General features: G+C 36.5%; 1 protein-coding gene across 2 annotated transcripts in view; it reads left to right on the top strand.

Annotated features, from left to right (window-relative positions):
- The window catches only part of scara3 (scavenger receptor class A, member 3), a 31726-nt gene that overhangs the window by 13571 nt on the left and 3045 nt on the right, over positions 1 to 15110 (top strand). For both annotated transcript variants that reach the window (XM_088001918.1, XM_088001917.1), the window contains 9 exons: positions 7028 to 7063; positions 8353 to 8397; positions 9757 to 9876; positions 11064 to 11144; positions 11370 to 11488; positions 11654 to 11898; positions 12976 to 13195; positions 14263 to 14351; positions 14863 to 15055. In XM_088001918.1, coding sequence (XP_087858044.1) covers positions 7028 to 7063; positions 8353 to 8397; positions 9757 to 9876; positions 11064 to 11144; positions 11370 to 11488; positions 11654 to 11898; positions 12976 to 13195; positions 14263 to 14351; positions 14863 to 15055 — 1148 coding nt within the window. The remainder of the gene's footprint in view (positions 1 to 7027; positions 7064 to 8352; positions 8398 to 9756; positions 9877 to 11063; positions 11145 to 11369; positions 11489 to 11653; positions 11899 to 12975; positions 13196 to 14262; positions 14352 to 14862; positions 15056 to 15110) is intronic.

Below are 15110 nucleotides of genomic sequence, written 5' to 3'. Positions count from 1 at the left end.
AAAAGAGAAGTTCAAGACTCCATGAGCAGGGTTAGTGTTGATGAGTGGGTAAATATGAGTCGAATAAAGCCGCACTAACAACAGCTTTTTCAAAAGATAAATGCTAATGGTGGTTCTTAAAAGGGACATATTATGCAAATTTCGTATTTTGAACATTTTTATACTCCCGTTTGGGTTTCTACCACTTCTAAAAACAAACGAAGTGATTTTAAAAAATGAAACATCCAGCCATTTTTTGGCAATAGCTTTATGTTTTGTGGTGTCTGGAAAATGAGCCATTTCAAAAATCTTCCAAAACTAAGTGGGTGGCAGCAAAGTCTAGCCCGTTACCTAGCAACCGCAGAGGACTCTGCCGTCACGCAGCACCTAATTGAAGCTTTACAATGGCTGCTGGAAAAGACAACTGTTTTGTTGTTGGCTTATCATCCAGAAACCACTTGCTGCATTCTTGTTCGTTGTGAAGGAGGCTCCACTTCTGTTTTTCAGGTGTGAATAATGTGCATAAAATGTAATGAATGTACACTAACCTCTTCAAGGAAGCGTAATAAATGACCTTTACAGCATTTCACTCATGCAGTACTTAGTTTTCCGCATAACTGTGACTTAGAAAAAGCCACAAATAAAGATAAAAAGGATTTATTGTACATTAAGCAAGACCATAAGCTGGGGCGAGCTTGGTGAGAGTCAAACTGAAACCAAAAGAATGTCATAAATTAACTCCATTAAAGCACATCTAAGGCGCTCTTCCCAGCCAAATGGAGCAGGAGGACTCGTAATGGTTTCCAGCCTCTTCCAAGCAGAATAAAACTTGCTGCTTCACAGATTCCTCTCTGGGTTGTTGAAGACACAGAGGCAGGTGGCTGCGAAGGAAAGACTCGCAGAAAGGCGATTCGGATTGATAAACTCGTGGTAATTTTTGTTCTTTGAGACGTTTTCTGTCAGCCAATCAGTTTAGGAGTTTTTTATTTACGATATCAGAGGTTTGTGGCCTCAAAAAACATTCCTCTGACTTTATTCAGTTATTGCCAGAAACTTGACCTTAATTTTATTACCAGGACAAACCCCAAATTTTCTCCTTGATGGAGTTGGAGACCAAAAATCCTGGTTTTATAATTACAGTTCTTGCATTCCACAGCTCTTAATGATCATTGCGTGAAAATGAAGGCCAGTAATTGTGTCATACACACCCTTTAGCCTTGTAAAATCTGACCAGGCTTGTCTTTCTGTCTCCTTCTGGCAGTCCAGACCAGTTAAGTCCTGAGAAAGCAAGCACAGGATGGAAACCATCCTGATTCACTGTAGAGGAAAAAACGAGAAGTCTCTTTCTTGTCTATAGTTTTGCAGACTGCAGCAGTGCATACCAGAGAGCTCTGTGAAGAGACCACACATTCCAGTCAGAGGGCACCCAAACGGCTGAGATGTCAGAAAATGTTTGAAGAGGGAGCATTGTAATTTTTATGAGCTGTGGTTCAGACCTCCAGTCAGGTCTGGAGAGGATCCCGTCTTCTGACTTTGTGGATGTCCTTCTTTGCAGGAAGAATTGTTTTGCCAGAACATAGTGCCTTGCAAAAACTTTTAAACATTTTGACATGTTATGAATACAAACTTCAATATTCTTTAATGGGATTTTGCTGGTAGATCAACACAAACTGGCACATCATTTTGAAGTGAAGGGAAATGAATGCATAGACTGCACAAACAAAAACTGTCACCAAGTATTTTTGTGCAAATATCTTAGTGCGCTTAAAATAAGACAAAACTAACTTAAACATAACATTTCAACATGATATAGGAGCTTGATTTAAGTCAATAAATCATGAAGAAGTACTGGTTGCACTTATAACAAGACATTTTTTCCAATGTTATGAGTATTTTTCATACATATTGATTGATGAATTGTTTACTTCATGTGTGCGCAAATCTTCGTCACTATTCTCCCAATGTCGAAAAAACACTTTAACAATTGCAGTGTTTCCATTAAGTAAGAAATTAAATGAAAATCACTCGTGAATAAGCTTGTTTACACAGTAAATCATTACAAATCATGATAGTGACGAATGTAAACATTTACGTGAGATAATGTCACGCAGACGAGACGTCGGCGTCTTATTCAGGAAATTGTAACCTCAATTCTACAGAAGAGCTATGAATGACACACAACTTCTGTGTGATGCTACGAGATGCACATTGTCCGACAAAAAAGCAACACACACAGGCATTCTCCTACCACTTCCTGTCGTCTTCTTCGTGGTTTTCGTCAGTAGCGACGTCTGCCAGTTGATCACGTGACTCGTGTGAGTTGAAAAAGTATTTCCACTGCAGTTTTGTCAAATATGTCAATTTAGATCTCATCCTATCAAAAAACATGAGATTTTTCTAAACTGACATGTTTCCATTAAACACATTTATTTTCGTAATTTCAATTTGAGCAGTTTTACTGTTAATGGAAACGCGGCAAGTAATAAAATCATACATTTATCTCGTTTTTTATTCAATCCTTCCTCTTTCGTTTCTCTGTCCTTGAAGGATAAGTCCCTTTTTGCAACATTGTTTTGCTAATTTATCTTCCACTGGACCTTTGGAGGTTTGGATGCGCGCGCAGCTCATATGACCAGTGAAGCGTGACTTACCTCGGCCAGAAGGGGGCCCCCAAGAGCAATTTATTTTTTCTTTTTACCTGCATAAACAACGATTTCCACATGATCGAATATATATATATATATATATATATCTAAAGAAATTCACAACTTTATTATGAGACTGTGCTTTCACATAGACAGAAAAATCAGCTGCTTTGTACAGATTTCCTAGAATCTTTTTATGACTGACATGGTGAGGTCAGACATGTTTCTTACATGTTAGTTTAAAGCAACACCCTTAGTTAAAAAATGTAATGTTTAGCATTTTCTTTTTTCAGAACCATCTGTTCACCTGCAGATATCTGTCAGGCATGAAGGACAGAAACAGGAGATGTTTGTAGAAGCACGCTTTCACAGCCTGTTACATGTCGGCCTTTTTCTGCTCTTGTAACCTGCTGCTTGGCTCAATATTTTCATAGCTGCTGGAACTGCTTTCTACAACATCTGGGCCCGAGGCCACAGGCAGAAACATGAACAGTTACATATTCATATGTTATTGCCATAAAATTTTGCCTTGTTCTGCAAAGACTCTTGTCTTGTACTTTAAATCCAACAACTGTATGAAACTCCTTACCTCAGGGGCGTCCAAAGTTTTTGTCACGCAGGCCAAAGCCATTGAGTCTAAAGGACAAGAGGGCCAAAGAAAAGGTTTTATCCGCTCAATAATAATCTAAACTTGTAATACTTAAATTAAGGAATCAGATTTGTTGCTGAAAAAGAATGTAGGAATTATTCCAGATTCAAAACTTGCTCATTTTCTAGGTACCAATTGGAAAGCAATAGGTCACAATTCAATCAGTTCTGGTGAATAAAATCGGGATTTAATTCAGTCTTTCTTTGAAAATGCTTGCTGTATTTAGGTTTATTAAATTAATGAAAAGCAGATTTGGGTTTAGCAAAGCTTGCTTTTGAGTAAAAGTCAAATACAGCAAATGTTCACATATGGGGACATACAGGCAGGAATTAAGTTGAAAAATAAAAAATGGGCCTCAGATTGACTTGTCTTACTTTAATTCATAGGAAAATCTCCCAATAATTTCCAATAAATGTAGATACTTTTGATTTTTATAAGCTTTAAGATTTGTAGAATAAATTTTATGCAAATACTTTGTTTTATTTTTGATGTTTGTGGTCAGAAATCTTTCCGTGTACCTAACGTCTGCCCTTTTATTTTGTCAGCTAATGAAGCCAACCAAAGTTTAAACAACTTTTCCACTGAACCAAATTTATTTCTAAGTATTTCACAGTTCTTTTTTCCTGACTGGGAAGGTGTGACCTGGTCAAGCTGTGCTGCAGTCAGATTAGCTTAGTTCTGCTCTGTGTGTTTTGGACCGGTCCACTTCCTCACTAACGAGACGGACATTAGTTTTTTCCAACATGGCGCAGTCAAAACCCATAAGGGTGGCAGAAAGAAGGTGAAAAGTTTGGCTGTAAACATGAAACTAGTGGAAGAAGTAGCCCAGATAATGACTTTGAATTTATTTTCAAATAGAAAAATGAACCAAAAAAAACAAATTTAACCCCCCAAAATCTCAATATGCTTGTTTAAAACTTCTAAAGCTTTAGTATTATTCAGTGCAAACTAATATATTCTTACGATACACTTTACTTACTGCATATTTATAAATAACTGTGTTTTTTTCTCTTCTTTTCTGTGTTTTTCCTCCCTCCTCCCTGTTTCGTTATGTAAGCTGGGCTATTTTGTGGCCTCAGATGTTCCACCTCTGTCTCATGTAAACTTGGACTTTTATGCAATGTTTCCAGAACAATAACAATTTATATATATTTTTAGATTTATCTTGTGATGTCGTGTTGTCTTTGTTTGGTTCTGTTCTCTAATTTTCCTCCAGCTGAGACCATTTTGTTTATCCACCTGTCAAATTATGTTGTTTGAACTTGTTTACTTGAAATAAAACAGTTTGGAGTAGTTTAAGAATTTGGTGAAAATGTTTGTTTTAAAGCAAAATACTCAGTTATGTTTTGTACCTAAAGACCTCTGCTGGTATTCTCATGCCACCCATTTTTTTTGTTTTGTTTCTTTATTACAAAATTTAGACCTCTGCTCATAGAGTAGAACAGAATATTTGTAGCAAAACTGAACCAAACAAATACAAAAAAATATTTATTTTGTATTTTCTAGGTACCAATTGGAAAGCAATTGGTACCTAGAACCAATTGCTTTGGTTCTAGGTACCAATTGCCTAGAACCAAAGCAATTGATTTGGTTCTAGGCAATTGGTTCTAGGCAAACCAATTCCCTAGTTGCAAACGAAACTGAGTTTCATTTGCAAACTCAGTTTCCATTTGAGTTTGCAAATGAAGATGAGGATAAAAAGCTCTTTAAGTTCCCATTATCTTGCTTTTGGTGACTTTCCCCCCAAATATTTAAAATTTTAATCAGTTGTGTTGCCACAAACGGCATCATAATTACTATGAATTATGTAGTAATTAACACATATTTAGCTGTGCATTTCCAGTTAAACCCAACATCATTTATGTTGCACTTTTCAAATCTACTTACATATTTGTTCAGGCTGGAAGTAAAATTAACAGTTCTAGTGTGGCCCAGATAGAGTCGCAACTTTAATCTGAGTTAAAGATTAGGGCAATTGAGAGATTATGACCAAAGATAAATAATCAAAATAGCAACAATCTTCTGGGTTTGTTTGCTGAAATGCCAGTAAAGGTTTTTCCACTTATTGTTCAGAAGGATATGAATAATTTTTAGCATTTTATTAAAATAATAAAAAAAAGAAATTATTCTGATTTTTTTTAAGCTTTATTATCCTTTGAGGGAAGTCTTCTTGTGTATTTATGACTAAATCTGTCCAGTAATATGATTATGCTGCAAACAGCTCCATTCAGAAGATATTTTAATCCAGCAGGAACAGATTGTTTATATTCTCAGTCACTCTTTATTTACATTAGCCGCCTAGCCTGTAAATTCTCCAAATATCTGCTTCTGATTGGCTGAGCAGAACCTCATGACGGCTCCTTCCCTGGAAGGTTCAACTCCTGATAGCCAAGCAAAGCTGCTGTTTTTATTTATTTTAATAATTCTAATAGACATCAGCTTAATTAGAAATAAATTTAAAGAATTAATTAACAGTTTATATTTTTTAGACTCTAAAATTAGTGTAATTGTTTTTTATTAACCTCTAATCTGAGAAATATACTTATTAAAATATTGTATTAATAACTTATGTAATTTGTTTGCTACTTTTTATTACTATTATTGTTATTATTTCAGTTAATGACAGTATCAGTAGTATTAATGGTATTATTAATATTCAGGGTTGTTTTTTTTTTGCATTTTTTCTATCCAGTCTCTTTAATATGTAATAAAGTTAATTTGCAATAAGCGGGGAAAAAAGAATGGATGTGAAAAAATTTTACTTTCTGACACAATTTCTTCTAATGTTCTGATAAATTATGAATGCTTTATTTATTGACAGTAATATTGTCAATAAATAATAATAATAATAATACATTAACCGTAACAAATACACAGCTCTAGAAAAATGAAGAGCCCACAGCACTGAACCTCGTTGAAAACCTTGTGGTTTTTCCACCAAATTCCTGAGTTAAAACGTTAGTATTGTTGTTTCCAAATGGAAAAGAACAATGTTCATTTTACTCAAACATAAACCTATGAAAAGTAAAATCAGAAAAGCTTGTAAGTTTAAGTGGTCTCTTAATTATTTTAAAAGCTGTATCTGTGGTTTCTGAACAAGTAAAATGCCAAATTTACCTCAGAAACATGACTCCAAAGTCAAACATTTCAGATTCAAACCATAAAAAAATACTTTGATTACTAACACATTTCCAGCAGTCTGGTAGCCCATTGTGACGTTGTTTACATAAAGATCAGGTCTAGCCAGGCTGTAGTATCCAAATATCTCTCATCAGGTGCTTGTCAAACTGAATATTTGTGAGTTTTGCTGTTCTGTTCATTCACACACTCCCCTGTTGTTTAACTGTGTGTTTCCAAACCACCATTACAGCCTCAGGTGTGGCGTTGGAGAACGTCCAGCTGATGACATGTTTTATAAAGTCTGCAGCTATAAAAACATGAAGTCAACCCTTTTGTGGGATCCCTAATAAAAACTGACTTTACGCAGTTTATTAGCGCTATTGGTTTTTACAATGGTTGTGATGACAGCCTCCTCAGACTCTGAACACACACAAAAATCCCACAAGCATCAGCACTCACAACCAACAGCTGTTTTCCTGATTTCTGCTCACAGAAAGCCTTTAATAACCACATGCTGTGTTGTAGGAGAGAGCGATAGGGAGGCAGATGCTTAGGGTCAAACTAATTAAACCTGTTAGAGGTAGAAAAACTTTAGGCTTTAACTTTGCTGTGTCTCTTTGTCTCTGTTCTTCAGACAACAACGGTGGATACGAGAACCAGCTATTCAAAGGTAATAGTCTTCGAGGCTATGAATTTAAATTACTAACTTTCTGCAGAAAATATGAAACTTAATTGCTTAAAATAACTATCATACTTTTTCTGTGTCCTTTTTTTTTTAAGGCAGTTGATGTTATAAGGCCCATGTGTCAAACTCAAGGCGCGGGGGCCAAATCTGGCCTGTCGTAGATTTTTATGAGGCCCTCAAGACTCCAAGTTACTTCAATTAGTCCCTCCAGTTTTTTGCTAATACGCAAAATTCACACAAAATCAACAAAACCTCGCATTTCTTCTGATTTTTCTGATTGGGCTTAAGTGTCTGCTGCCTCAGCCTTACTTGACGTCAAGTTATAGTCCGTGATTGATATGGCGAGTAATAAAAAGTCATATCAAACCTTGCAAATATTGTAAAAATTTCTTACAAATATTTCTAAATTAGCACCACAAAATCCGTGATTTTGATTGGAGAAAAACAAAACACAAAAAAACAATCAGAAAATCCTGGAGGGACTGCTCAGTGTGAAAAGATGTTCAATATTTAATTTTAAGAAACACAAACAGCTACATACATTGTGGCACAACCGGCCCTTTAAGAACGTTCAGATTTTTTAGCTCAATATGACAGCGCTGCCATAAGGAGGCGCTAATAGTGTCACCAGAAAGTATTGACACCCATTCACTTTTTCAACAGTTTCATTTTTCAAAAAAAAGAGGGAAAAAAGCCGACCCTGCAAAAACCCAAATCTTACCAACTGTTTTGGTCTAGTTTCTAGTTCAAATGGCTTAGTACACTTGAAATAAGACAAAACTTATTTTACAAGTAACATTTTAGCAAGATAAAGGAGCTTGTTTTAAGTCAATAATTCCTTAATAGTGGTGAACATTTTCTAGCTCCATTTGCAGATTATTCCACTTACAACATGGGAAAAATGTCTTGTTATAAGTGAAACCGTTTGTCGATGCGACTAGCACTTTTTCACCAATATTAAGGCATTATTGCTCCTGAAATTTTTACATCTTCTTTTACAAAATTACCATAATGTCCAAAAACTTTATTAGTATGGACTTTATTTTTTGAAAGACAACAAACGGAAAATGATCAACAACATAATATAAAAACAATGAAGAGGTGACAATAGTTTCTTGTAGATTTAAGTTTTTGTTAATGGATGTATTTGTGAATCCCAGCTTTGTTGCTGTGTCTCAAACTCACACGGTTGTGTAAACCAGAGTTCTTTGTATTATTATTATCAAAATATTAAAACCTAAACCCGTGTTATCCATATTTTATTCACTCTTCAGATGAGGACTTCTTGGGAGAGGAGGAAGAAATGCCTTCATTTAGAGGTAAGCTTCATACTATAATAATGCTACTGACTCCTGTTTGCAGTGTGTGATTTAAAAATAGATGATATAACCACTTTACTATTTAAACTGTATTGTTTCAAATAATAGAAGTACTACCAAACTGCTGTCATGACATTTCCTGTTGTAGCCACAGTTTTCACAAGTAGTTAGGAGGAACAGAGGCGAAGCCAGCTAAGCTAACTATTTAGCCGGGGGTTGCTAGGTAACCAAGGAACGAATGAGTTGCTAGGTAACCAGAGTGAGATAGATGGGACCTGTATCTGATCTTTTTATGACAGTCTAAAACAACACAGATCGGGATTTTTTTTTTAATGCGACCCTAGATACCTGTATATCTGAAATCAGATACATATTTGATATTTTCAAATAAGACGTGAGTCTGTACAGCCAGGTCGCGTTCATCCGACCCCAACTCATTGATACTCGGAAAAACGTTACTATTCTGCGCCATGACACTCGCAAGCTGGAAGAAAAACAACAACAACTATGACAGACTATAATGAGGATTAAGCTGTTAATATGCTGGTGCGTTCAGACAACTTCAAAATCGTAAGCTATGCTCCACCGTTAGTCTCCATGTTTACTTCCGCAAACACGAAACACTTCTGGCGGTTGGCAAAACACTGAGCACGCTCTCTAGGCGTGACGTAATTGCGCCCTCTACTGCGCATGCGGGATACTTTCAGGTCGTTTGCATTTCACACTGGAGAACACATACAAGTCGCATATTTGTGTGAACGACCACACACACACACAAAATAAAAAATCAGAATTGAGCTTTAAGACCTGCAGTGTGAGCGTATCCTTAGGTGATGCCACCAACTTAGCTTAGCTCACTGTCTGCCTACATCTCCCAGAATGCTGCACGGTTCTAAATCAGAGTTTAGTGAATATTTTGAATGTTCTAACATATGTTAATAATTAACCCGTGCCTATGGCAATATATATTTATTTACTGTCCAGCCTCAGTTGATGCTCTTCTACTTCAGACATGCTAGCTACTTCCCATCTCCAAGAAACAAACAAAACATTCTGCAAACACAACCACCTCAGTTAAATCTGCTGTAATGGGAGAGGCATGGAGCTTAGCAATAGTTTAATGGAGCATGTAGAACAACGAGCCAACCACCGCTGCTTAATGTTGCAACCAATCAGAAGGTTTAAAGTCAACAAAATGTTAAACACACTGATAACCCTTGTGTTTACAAATTGGGTCCAACTGACTCCACACCCGTATCACTTGTATAACTTTCCTTAGTCCTCATACGTTTACCTCAGTCCTCCCACGCACAAGGGTTAAGCCTCATTTCTTTATTCATTTTCCCATTGTGTCTTCAGGTCGTTCAAGAGTTGGCTGTGTGAGATGCCAGCAAAGCCACTCTCTCCAGCTGGCTGTCAAGGTCCTCTATGGTTTTGTTGCTTTCCTCATCATAACTGTTGCAGTTCTGGCATCACTGGGTGAGCTCTGGTTTACTTTTATTTACCCCTGATTCTCTCTTTGCACAACGAATTGCATGCAAAAACATAAGAAAATATTTAATTTAAGGTTGACTTGGATTATGTATCCCTGAATTATTCTAGATCTACAACGGTGTATTTGGGCCACTGTAGACTGGGGGAAAAAGTGGAGTAAATAGTTATTTTTTTAGATTGTTGTTCGTAAGTTAAGAGCATACACCAGTTGACAAGCCACAAATATCTAATAGTAATCTATAAAGTCAGATAAACTTCCAACAGCAGCAGCTTTGGAGAGTGTTCGTAAAAATGTTTATTTCCTTACTTATACGGATAAACAGATTATTTTAATGAAATTTACTCTTGATTTCACACAAATAAATAAAATTCTAATAAACTGTAGATGTATTTTTGAATTAAAAAGATCAACTGTCGCATTTTGTTCGATTTACCTGATTATTTTTCAAATATGCTGGCGTACTGAGAGTAGGAGATGTTATGTTGCTTGCAAGTAATTTTTTTTTATTATAAAGAAGACATTGAAGATGGAACAGTTAATTTCATGAAAGATTTTAGCACTTTACAGTGGAAATAAACTAATAAATATTCAAAAATGAAACAAAACTTACATACAAACACTATGTGTCACTTCCTCTGAGTATCTGCATAAGAAAATAACACTATGTTATTGAATAAATTAAAATATGTCATCTTGAGGTCTAATACAACTGACAGTTGATAAATGACAGGAGCTGAACATGTGGGACCATTTATCCATATTCCCTCTGGGTCAGAGCTTAAATGGGCAGAATAGCATGAAAACACACACCACACATCATTGCATTCTCCCTAATGTAAACTCACACACACAAAACGCTCACACTCCCTAAACTGTTAGCTCTCTCCTGGGAAATATGTGAGGGGCCAAGACCTGGCCAGCTAGTAAAACAATAACTTCTCCATGTTTTGTAAATTAATGAAAACTTGATGTGTTTTGGGTTGATTTACAACCTTCTCTGTGCTTTTTCAAATATTTCCCTTTTCCTGTTTACACTGAAGGTCAGTTGGTTTTTCGTACATGTTTTTGTCTAACTCGTCTGATTCTCTCTTGTAAGGATGCAAAATAAATGCGTGAATATGTACATACTTTTGTGACATTCGTTAATTTAAAACAATATTTGTGTCTTTAGTGTTTAAAAAGGTGGACAATTTGTCTGAAGAGGAATCAGCGCACAACAAGAAGATTGCAAAAGTTCAAGAAGGAATAGAGGGTAAACTAAAATATTTTGGAAATAGTTGTTTGTAAACTTTATAAAGAATAAAAAATGTTTTGTATATCCCATAATATATCCCACCTTTAAAACTATAATGCTCTTTTTTACTGAGTTATTGTTTAAACATTTACCGTCCAACCCATATGGTCTTTCTAAAGTCTGTAATGTTCTCTTAGCGATTGCTGTTATTAATTTTCTCTCTTGCCTCCTTTCTTATCTCAGATCTGCGGTCTGTGTCGAACAGTTCAGACTGCCTGGACGTCTCATTCTACAGTGAAGAGATCAACAGGCTAAAGAGAGAATTTGAAGAGATTCAGAAGATGATACTGGGTCAAGAGCAGGTATGATCAATCTCAAGCTAAATCCACAGTGAGAAAGGTTTTCCATTTTGTCTAAACTGCATTTAAAACCAAGAGATACACTATGAAATATATAAAGCAGGATTGTGCTAAACTCCTATTCATTCTGAGTGTAATGAATCTCTCTTTGATTTCTGAACTATCCAGTTTCTGGATCAGGCGTCCCAAACCCAAACCACCATAAAAGCAACAAGCAACCAGCTAACATGGGAAGTCCAAAACCACCTCATGTCGCTCAAACTCCTCAACCAATCTCTGGAGAGATTCACCAATCAGGTGCAGGGTTGGAAGGAGGTGATTGATGAAACGGAAGAACAGATGAAAACTATAACGGAGGATCAGTATGACGTAAAAGCAACGGCGCAACAAGTCAACACAACAGTAGCACTAAGGTGAATGAACAGAAGAGATACTGCATATTAATCAACATTTACTTGTAAATACATGAGTTTAAACCCAAATCCCATTTCATTTCTTGTGAATATTTGGAAGTGTAGTTCCCAAATATGCGACTTGTACGTGATCTCCAGTGTGAAGTGGAAACGGCCTGAAAGTTTCCCGCATGCGCAGTAGAGGGCGCTATAATGTCACGCATAGAGAGCGTGCTCGTGTTTTGCCCGGAGACATGAGACCTATTTATGTCTATGGTTTTGGCAACCGCCATAAAAAAAGAAGAAGAAGAAGTGCTCAGTGTTTGCGGAAGTAAACATGGATGCTAACGGTGGAGCTTAGCTTAAGATTTTGAAGTTGTTGTCCAACCGGAGCAGCACATTAACAACTTAATCCTCGTTATAGTCCGCCATTGTTGTTTTTCTTCCCGCTTGTCCGTATCAGGACGCAGAATGCTGACGTTTGTCGAGTATCAATGACGTGTAGGTTGGCTGAGCTAAATCATAAACATGAATACAGATCGCATTCATGTCTATGGGCTGAACGCGATCTGGCCGTTCAGATTCAGGTCACATTAAGACAAAAAAAAAAACCGGATTTGGGTCACTTCAGGTCTGGACATAGTCTAATTTTCATTTTTAGTCCTATTGGCACATTGATGTGTATGATGTTTATTAATAATAAGAAAAAGCCGCTTTGGACTATTGCACAACTTCGTAAAGGAGAAACGGGTAATTTGTAGTCTATAATGACTCAATAATTTTCACTTTAAGTTGATAAGTTGAATAAAGTTAGAATAACAGCGCTAAAAATAGAGTGGCTAAGCTGTGCTAACCTAAAAAGGCTAATCGTGTGATTAGAAAAGCTAGCCTGTGTCCTCCTAACCACTGTAACAAAATGAAATTCTGCATAGTTCTTGCATGCTAAACAGATATGTGGGTAAATAAATATTTTGTTATTCAAGTTTTGTTTATTATAATCTAAGACTACAGTGTGTTTAAGATGAAATCGCAGTTTTAGGGCCCAATTAGAAAGTAAAGTTAAATGTTCCACAATGCTCTCCTCTCTCCGTTGATCAGCACAATGTGGATCGATGCCCTCCAAAAAAAAGCGGATGAAGAGACTGCTGTCCTACAGACGTTGACGAGTAATTTGCAGAACTACAGTCGAGTTCTCAGCGCTATCAAATCCAACACCAGCAACACCTCCCAAAAAATGCGCTCGCTTCAGAGCACCATCATAATAGATCAGCAGAAAATGGCCATGTTCTCGGATGTGATCCACGACCTCACACAACAGGTAAGATTCAAAGTCGATCGATTTGATTAAAATATTTTTGTTTGGAGGAAAAGGTCATTTTTAAAATTCAAATTATTTTACCTTTTTGCCACTTACACTATAAACGCACATTTTCAAGGTTAAAATAATACTTTTTGGTACCTTAATGGAGCATTATAATGTCATTCCCTCATCAAAAACATACCTGAGGTGTTGTCTTGATTCTTTCATTCATGTTTGAGAAATCTTTTAATCTCCCACGGCGGACATTCAGCCTGGGTGCTGCAGTTTCCAAGCACTCAGCTCCTTCAGACTAGCCAGCAACAATTAGCAAACACCTGGTGGAACTGCTCACCTGCTGAGCTCATTATAAGAGCTACTTCTTAGTGCAACGCTGGTAAAAACATTGTTGAAGGTTTAGTAGAGGAGCAAGGCGAAGTCTCAAAAGGAACAAGAATTTTTAAAGAGATAAGAAGCCCAATTAGGAAGTACATTTTATTTTAAGACATATTTGATGTAACAACTGAAGTTAGTATGATTACTTGATTATGCTGCAAAATTGCACTGGAAAACACTTAATATTTCCCTTTAAGAGTTTAATATTTAAAAAAAAATCTGGTGTCTGCTTCCTTAAATTCACCTGGAAACCAACACAAAGCAGCTACATTTTCAAATGAACCACCAGTCATTTTTAAATCACCAATCAAGCTGCACAGATGTTTTCTTTTCTTTGCTCCATGACTCTAAGTCAGTGTTTTATTTACATTTATCACAATTTAGGCATATCATGTTACAACATAGCAGTTTCACATTTTTGTGTGCAGACTGTCTATCATCACCACATGTTACCACTGACTCATGAAACTGGCATACCTTGGTAAAGGTCAACCATTGCTGCATTTCCCTGGTGGGTCAGCAGCTTCATGCTGACTTAATTTACCCTTGGCGCCTTGATTGTTTTAGAAACCAAACAGAAAGACGAAGAAGCCATTTTGTAAAAGAGGCTAGTTAAAGGTGGAGCAGTAGTGTTTTTTTTTTCTTAATTGATACCATTCCAGGTTGTAAACCTGTTTGATTCATTCCTGCAGGTTATGAACCTCCAGATGCAGCTCGACAACGTGACGTCGCTAATGGATGAAAACGAGGAGAACATGCACGATCTTCAGTATCACTCCAGGTGATATAAATAAACATTTTATTCCTTCAGAGATCTCCTTTTTATTAACTGCACTGTCAGAATCTTGCAACCATTCTTTAGTATTTATCATATATTAAACATAAGTATCACTTTACAATAAGGCTGAGGTTATTAATTCATCTGTAAGCACTTCATAAATCATTAATAACTTCTTATTATGCAATAATTAAGGGTGTGAAAGAGACAGAATCTTTTCTTGCCAAATAGTGAGCCACATCTGTTCACCCACATATTTTATCTAAAGTTGTTGTATTAAACATTTCAGACTAACTTCTAGCCAAAATAAGCATTTCTAAATTGCATAATGAACAGTTATTAATGATTTATAAAGTGTTTATAGAGCAGCGGATAAAATATCTATAAACTGTTTATTAGCCTTATTGTAAAGTGTTTTTCCCCCCCCAAATTAATATTTTCTAATCGTATATGTTCACAGATTGGTAAGAAATACTTTGATCAACTCAGACTAAATGTAAACTGTTTATTTTAGGTACTACGAGAACCGGACAGGTGAGCGTTTCTCGGCTCTAGATGGCCGTCTGAACTCCATCGAGATGGAGATCGAAACCATCGCCTCAAGCATCAACGCCACGGTCAGCCACGTCCAGAGCATGTACAAGTACATCAACGTGGAGAGCTCCTCCTGCAAGAGTCGCCTGGGCAGACACACCGAAGACCTACAGGTGCTAAAAATGGCAAAAATACGTCAGGAATTTTACAAAAATAGATATAAACACA

Source organism: Poecilia mexicana, unplaced genomic scaffold (assembly GCF_051168715.1).
Source record: "Poecilia mexicana isolate PSO_F unplaced genomic scaffold, ASM5116871v1 scaffold_21, whole genome shotgun sequence".
NCBI lineage: Eukaryota > Metazoa > Chordata > Actinopteri > Cyprinodontiformes > Poeciliidae > Poecilia > Poecilia mexicana.
The sequence above is the reverse complement of the archived record's forward strand: the minus strand, read 5'-3'. Positions and strand labels throughout refer to the sequence as shown.